At 53.1% G+C, this 6968-nt stretch overlaps 2 protein-coding genes across 5 annotated transcripts in view; both read left to right on the top strand.

Moving 5' to 3' along the window:
* LTB4R2 (leukotriene B4 receptor 2) overlaps positions 1–725 on the top strand; it is a 1693-nt gene extending 968 nt beyond the window's left edge. The window contains exon 2 of the mRNA XM_011930957.1: positions 2–725. Within this exon, the coding sequence (XP_011786347.1) occupies positions 2–431 (430 nt within the window). The 3' untranslated portion in view covers positions 432–725. The remainder of the gene's footprint in view (position 1) is intronic.
* Positions 147–6911, top strand: LTB4R (leukotriene B4 receptor). Of its 4 annotated transcripts, none has more exons than XM_011930747.1 (2): positions 147–248; positions 4524–6911. In XM_011930747.1, the coding sequence occupies exon 2, from the start codon at positions 4539–4541 to the stop codon at positions 5595–5597; it is 1059 nt and encodes a 352-aa protein (XP_011786137.1). In that variant the 5' UTR covers positions 147–248; positions 4524–4538; the 3' UTR covers positions 5598–6911. The 4 variants fall into 4 exon arrangements, with proteins under 4 accessions (XP_011786137.1, XP_011786138.1, XP_011786135.1 ...); XM_011930748.1 differs by lacking the exon at positions 147–248 and adding an exon at positions 1280–3758; XM_011930745.1 differs by lacking the exon at positions 147–248 and adding an exon at positions 3368–3754.
* The last annotated feature ends 57 nt before the right edge of the window (positions 6912–6968 follow it).

The raw sequence follows: 6968 nt of genomic DNA, 5'->3' as shown, positions 1-6968 counted from the left end.
GGCGGCATGGGGCACGGGTGGGCCGGCTGGTGAGCGCCATTGTGCTTGCCTTCGGCTTGCTCTGGGCTCCCTACCACGCGGTCAACCTTCTGCAGGCAGCCGCCGCGCTGGCTCCACCAGAAGGGACCTTGGCGAAGCTGGGCGGGGCTGGCCAGGCGGCGCGAGCAGGAACTACGGCTTTGGCCTTCTTCAGTTCTAGCGTCAACCCGGTGCTGTACGTCTTCACCGCTGGAGATCTGCTGCCCCGGGCAGGTCCCCGTTTCCTCACGCGGCTCTTCGAAGGCTCCGGGGAGGCCCGAGGGGGCGGCCGCTCTAGGGAGGGGACCATGGAGCTCCGAACTACCCCTCAGCTGAAAGTGGTGGGGCAGGGCCGTGGCAATGGAGACCCGGGGGGTGGGATGGAGAAGGACTGTCCGGAATGGGACCTTTGACACCAAACCCTACAACCTGCTGCCCTTCCCTCTCCCTTTCCATCCTCTCACCCTCTGGAGCTCAGTGCTCTGGAACATTTGGGGACCCTTCTTTGACTAGAGTTTGGCTCTGACTGGGTAGTATTACTATACACCTCAGGCAGGCCCAGGCGTCTCCACACTGAGGGATTATGAGGGTGGTGATGGTCCCTGTTAAGGACTATTGCGTGCTTGCAAGTTGGCATGTACCCATATGCCAGCACTGCTTACTTGTTGCTAATAGCTGTTATTGTGAAATACACTGGGAAGCCATTAGATGATGACTTAAGTGTGCCTCCCCTGGTGGTTCTTCATGCCTGAGTTGTACTGAAGCCACCTAGTTCCCTTCTGGGTCAAGCCAGGGCTGGGCAGTGCTGGCCTTCAGTGGCATCTTGACCTGCCCTCCTCAGTCCAGGTGCCCTGGTACCACAGGCCAATCCATAGAACCACTCTGGAAATAAAGGAGAAAATGGAAGGAGAAGTATGGGAGCTTGGATGAGGGGTAGGAATGGGATCCATTCTCTGAGGCTTATAAAAGCCTCTGGGGGAGGAAATGGCTCTGAAGGGGAAACTGAATCTGTGGGGTTTGAAAGGAAAGTTTTCCTGCCTGTCTTGTGTTTGGTCCAGTGGGTGTGAGAGAGGCACACAAGGAGTGGACAGTGATGTAGGGGCCCTGGGAGTCTGAGACTTACCTTCCTCCCTGACCATCTGTTCCTCCCTGCAAAGGCCACCTGACGTGAAAAGGAGCCCAGGAGCAGGCACTCGGTCTGGGAAGTTTGGAGGCTGGCCATCAGGGGGTATGAGGAATGGCAGGAATATTTAGAGGACAGGAATAATTTTTCAGAAAAGTGCCACTTATTCTTTTTTTCTTTGCCAAGTCTGGGCTCCTTCCAAGATGCTGCTAGCTATTCCTGGCCCCTTCCCCAATACTTATCTGCCCCCACCTTTTGGAATCCATATCTAGGTCTAAAAATGGTTCTAGATCCTGACACCTTTGATTGAGGGATGTAGAATGGGATTCTCTCCAGGGGACATCCACAGGTACACACTTGTGGTCACTAAGGTGACCAGCTCATCCCAGTTGGCCCAGGACTTTCCCAGTTTTAGCACTGAAAATCGCTTGTCCCAGCCCTGTCGGTTTCCCAACAAACTGAAATGGTTGGCCACTCAAGTGGCTACCCTGACCAGGCTCTACTTTAGTGACTGCTCATACCTCCCTGCCTCCCAGACGGAAGTCGAAACAGAGCAAAAGAAACCCAGTCCCCAGGGTCATGCTGGGGCCACCAAAACTGGGATGAACTAGCATCTGTGAGCTAGAACAGCAGGGAGTATGCGTAGAGTGCCTGGTCCTGGGTATGGGGAAGAAAGGCCATCAAGGTAGATGCGGGTGGGGAACAACTTGGGAGGGGAGGCAAGGACAACCCAGTGTCTGTCTGAAGGGATCTCTGGTTGACCCTGGAGCTTCTGTCCCCAAATACAGGCCTCACGGGATTCTTTCTGTCCTCGTGCGCTGGGCAGCGGTTCCCTAACTTCCTTTGTTGCATATTCCCCATCTCTGACATCCAGTGCGGTCAGAAAGCCCTTCCTTAACTCAGACTTCAGTTCTTGCTGCGGTTTCTGCCCATTGCTTTTCATCATATCCTCTGACAGCTACGAGGTCAACTCTGCTCTGGCTTTTCTCCAGGCAGAGCAAGTGGGGGCTCTGGAAAGGTTAAGGGATCTCAGTGACCACCATGACACTTTGCATCTTTCCTGAGAAGTGAGAGTTGAAAGGGAAACAGGAAGGCCCATGGTCAGATTGAAGGAAGGAATTTTTAGTTTCTTCTTTTCTTTTCTTTTTCTTTTTCTTTTTTTGAGATGGAGTCTCGCTCGGTCACTCAACATGGAGTGCAGTGGTACGATCTCGGCTCACTGCAGCCTCCACTACCTGGGTTCACGTGATTCTCCTGCCTCAGCCTCCCAAGTAGCTGAGACTACAGGCACTTGCCACTACACCCAGCTAACTTTTGTATTTTTAGTAGAGACGGGGTTTCACCATGTTGGCCAGGCTGGTCTCAAATTACTGACATCAAGCAATCCGCTCCCCTCAGCCTCCCAAAGTGCTGGGATTACCAGTATGAACCACCACAACCCACCAGGAATTTTTAGTTCTTAGCTTTTGCAGGAGACTTCAAGGAAAGGAGATGTTCCTCTGTCCAGGAAATGGGGAAGGTGACCATTTTTGGTTTCCCCTGGTTTCCCCTCTTGGCAGGGTAGGCATGAGGCATCACTGTTCCTGCTCTCTCACTCCTGCTCCTCATGCTCAGCCTGCCTAGCTCGGCCTCAACTTTCTCTGTGTGTCTAAAGTGGAATTGGATAGAAGGCTGTGGGAAGATAGGAAAGAGATGGTGCCAATCCCCTTGCCCAGATCTTAAATCCAGACTCAGCAAGGCAATCACATGGGCAAGCACAAGGCAGGGGTTTGGGGAAAGGGGAAGTAATTGGCATTCTCTGTGATACCAAGGAGACCATTTGGATTTTGGCTTCTACCAAAGAGAATGGAGAATTGGTTGACCTAAATGGAACCAATCCCTTTAAATAAGGCGAGGAAAGGGGGTGCTGGAAGATGGCCACACAACCTAGATCATAGCTTGAACTGAAGCCAAGAACAGAGTGCTGCCCCCTTCGGCAATTTACTGACATGCCCTCTTTAAATCATGATGTTATCAAACCCAAACCCAGACCCAGGACCTAGTCACAGCTCCAACCTACACTTCCTATTAATTAAAAAAAAAAAAAAGAAAAACTACATTATGAATGCAAAACAAACAAACAAACAAACAAAGATATCAGCATTGTAGCCTCTCAATCTGAGCCCATTTCCCTTCTCTGGCTACCATGCCTCCTTCTCCTATATGATACCATTCACTACTTTGTTTAATTCTCCAGTCTAGACCTGCATCTTGAGACCACACCCAGCCTACTCACTCCCCACACCTCTCTTTCTTCTCACTGCTCCTTCCTGGTCTCTTCTCATCTGGCTCCACCTCTGAGGAGTCCTCAAAGAAACCCTTCTGGGTTGCCCTGGAACACAGACTATCCCCCCTCCTAGTGAAGGGAGTGGGTAGGGGTTTCAGCCCCACCCTCAGGAAGATGCGTCTTCCCTGTCCTCTGCTCTACGGTACTTCCTCTCTGGCTGACTTAGCAAACAGCACCTACACTGGGGGCCAGGCCCTTGGCAGTGGGACAGATCCAGGGATAGGCTACAGCACCTTGCCCTGACCCTGGGATTGGCATCAGCTTCCAACCAGTTCCTGTCAAAGCTTGTAAGTAAGTATCCTGGGAACAGCAGTGGTTGTGGTGGTGGTGGGACAGTGTGCAGCCATGAAAGAAGGTGCAAAGGAATCTCCAAAGAAAGCCTGACCAGTGTAAAAGTTGGGAGGCTTTTTCCTTGTCATTTGTCCACTAACTCCTCCCCTCCCTGTTATTCCTGGTTGACCCTGGGCATCTCTGGGGACAGTAGGCAGGTGATTGCAAAGGAATCTCCAAAGAAAGCCTGACCAGTGTAAAAGTTGGGAGGCTTTTTCCTTGTCACTTGTCCACTAACTCCTCCCCTCCCTGTTATTCCTGGTTGACCCTGGGCATCTCTGGGGACAGTAGGCAGGTGATTGGGAAAGTTAATGGGATTGAGGGGATGAGGGCCTGGCAGGGGGCAAGAAAGCTGGCCTTTCAAGGGGTGCAGCATTGGTAGGAACTCTCAGGTTGGTTCTGGGCTTTAGGGTCTCCTAAGGGGAGGAGACTGAAAAGGTCTGGAAATGCTGCTGCTGCTCCTGCTGCTGCTGTGGTCACTGTATATTTTGCAATTGGGTCTGTGGGCAGGAAGGGGCCCCATGACCCAGTTAGGAAACTAGTCTTTGTACTCAACCAGATCCCTTTAAGATGTCAGTCTGCAGCGATGGGGGCAGTATATTTCAGGGGGACCTCTGATGCTGCTGACCCTGGAGACAGACTAGAGTTCTCAGTCTAGGCGTGTCCATGGTGTCAGGAAACCCTTGGTCCTCTACTCTCATGCGTTTGTCCGCCCTCACTCTCCAGGTCCTCCCGACAGCCATGAACACTACATCTGCAGCATCCCCCTCACTAGGTGTAGGGTTCAACTTTCTGTTGGCTATCATCCTGCTGTCAGTGGCGCTGGCTGTGGGGCTTCCCGGCAACAGCTTTGTGGTGTGGAGCATCTTGAAAAGGATGAAGAAGCGCTCTGTCACTGCCCTGTTGGTGCTGAACCTGGCCCTGGCCGACCTGGCCGTATTGCTCACTGCTCCCTTTTTCCTTCACTTCCTGGCCCAAGGCACCTGGAGTTTTGGATTGGCTGGTTGTCGCCTGTGCCACTATGTCTGTGGAGTCAGCATGTACGCCAGTGTCCTGCTTATCACAGCCATGAGTCTAGACCGCTCACTGGCAGTGGCCCGCCCCTTTGTGTCCCAGAAGCTACGCACCAAGGCGATGGCCCTGCGGGTGCTGGCAGGCATCTGGGTGGTGTCCTTTCTGCTGGCCATACCCGTCCTCGTGTACCGCACAGTAGTGGCCTCGAAAACGAACAACATGAGCCTGTGTTCTCCGAAGTACCCCAGCAAGAAGCACCAGGCCTTCCATCTAATCTTCGAGGCCGTCACGGGCTTCCTGCTGCCCTTCCTGGCTGTGGTGGCCAGCTACTCCGACATAGGGCGTCGGCTGCAGGCCCGGCGCTTCCGCCGCAGCCGCCGCACTGGTCGCCTGGTGGTGCTCATCATCCTGGCCTTCGCCGCCTTCTGGCTGCCCTACCACGTGGTGAACCTGGCCGAGGCCGCCCGTGCGCTGGCCGGCCAGGCCTCCGGGTCGGGGCTCGTGGGGCAGCGGCTGAAACTGGCCCGCAACGTACTCATCGCGCTCGCCTTCCTGAGCAGCAGCGTGAACCCCGTGCTGTACGCGTGCGCCGGCGGCGGCCTGCTACGCTCAGCGGGCGTGGGCTTCGTCGCCAAGCTGCTGGAGGGCACGGGCTCCGAGGCGTCCAGTACCCGCCGCGGGGGCAGCCTGGGCCAGACCGTGAGGGGCGGCCCCGCCGCTCAGGAGCCCGGCCCTTCCGAGAGCCTCACTGCCTCCAGCCCTCTCGAGTTAAACGAACTGAACTAGGCCTGGTGGAAGGAGGCCCACTTTCTCCTGGCAGAATGCCAGCCCTGAGCCAGTTCTGTACCTGGAGGAGGAGCAGGGGCGTGGAGGCCGTGGGAGCGTGGGAGGCAGGAGAGGAGTGGAAGAAGAGGGAGAGGTGGAGCAAAGTGAGGGCCGAGTGAGAGAGTGCTCCATCCTGGCTCCCACAGGCAGCTTTAACCATTAAAACTGAAGTCTGAAATTGGGTCAACCTTGTGAGTGGGGTACGTGTGCTGTGGGCATCGGGGTGCTCGTGGGTGCCCTGGTGGGATCCCTCTCAGTAGTTGAGAGTCACCTTCTTTAGTTCCCCATGATTTACAATTTTGGAAAGGACACAAGGACAAACATAGATTGCCCCCATCCCAGGTGATTCCGAGTATGTAGTCTGCAGATAATACTTAGCAAAACGCAGTCTATGGACTCCTAAAGCAGCTTGCCTAGGAAGACAACCCATGTGGGCCTATCACTCCAAGCTCTGTGACTCAGGGGACCTTCTGAGAAAACAGCACTGCTATGAAACATCTTCCCTGAAGCCTGTGATAAGTCTCCTTGTTAGCATGACTCCAACTTCCTGCCAATAATCTTTGTCCTCTCTGTAGGAGGTATTCTAGGGGATGCCTTCCTTCCTTCCATTTCACAAAGAGGTCAGACTTGAGGACTAAGTCATTAGATCTTATCCCTTAGAATTCTGCATATCAGCATCTGCTAACCTCCACAACACACCCTGGCACAGGGTGGGGCTGAGGGCCCCAGGAAACAAAGATTCCCAAAAGTGAGAGGGATGAGTCATTATTTCCTAGAGATGACTGTTGTTTTAGAGAACCTTGGTCCAACTCTGTTCTGACAAGGTTTTAGGAAGATGGCAACAACAGTGGCAGCAGTGTACTTTTTGGATCTTTCTCATAAAAAAACAAAAGAGCAAGTAAGAGAGTGAAACCAAATATTCACATGCAACACCCGCATCAAACCTAGTATGTCAAGGTATCTCCCAAGGACCCCAAAGTATGAGCCAGTAAGAATGAGTCATCAATACCTCAAGACCCATATACCAGCATCTGTGCAGAAGGATACAGAAGGAAGCAAAGGGATGTTGGATGGATCTAAGAAGAGGAGACCCCCAAGCTGTCTACAGATCCTTACTGGAAAGCATGGTGTACCAATTTGAGAACAGCAGCTGAAACTGGGAGGGACCTAACAGAGTATTTCTCAGACCTCTTACCCATTCTGTATGGTGAACACATGATAGGTACTTGTTTAGTGTTTGTTGAATGAATAAAGTTCAAATGACATTTCCCTGGAGATTCTTCCGGTGTTTGTGAGTAGGGGGCAGGAAAGGGCAAATCTTTGTTTTGAGCC

This window comes from Colobus angolensis, unplaced genomic scaffold (assembly GCF_000951035.1).
Source record: "Colobus angolensis palliatus isolate OR3802 unplaced genomic scaffold, Cang.pa_1.0 Scaffold88, whole genome shotgun sequence".
Lineage (NCBI taxonomy): Eukaryota > Metazoa > Chordata > Mammalia > Primates > Cercopithecidae > Colobus > Colobus angolensis.
Note: the sequence above shows the minus strand (reverse complement) of the source record. Positions and strands in the feature narration are given on the sequence as shown.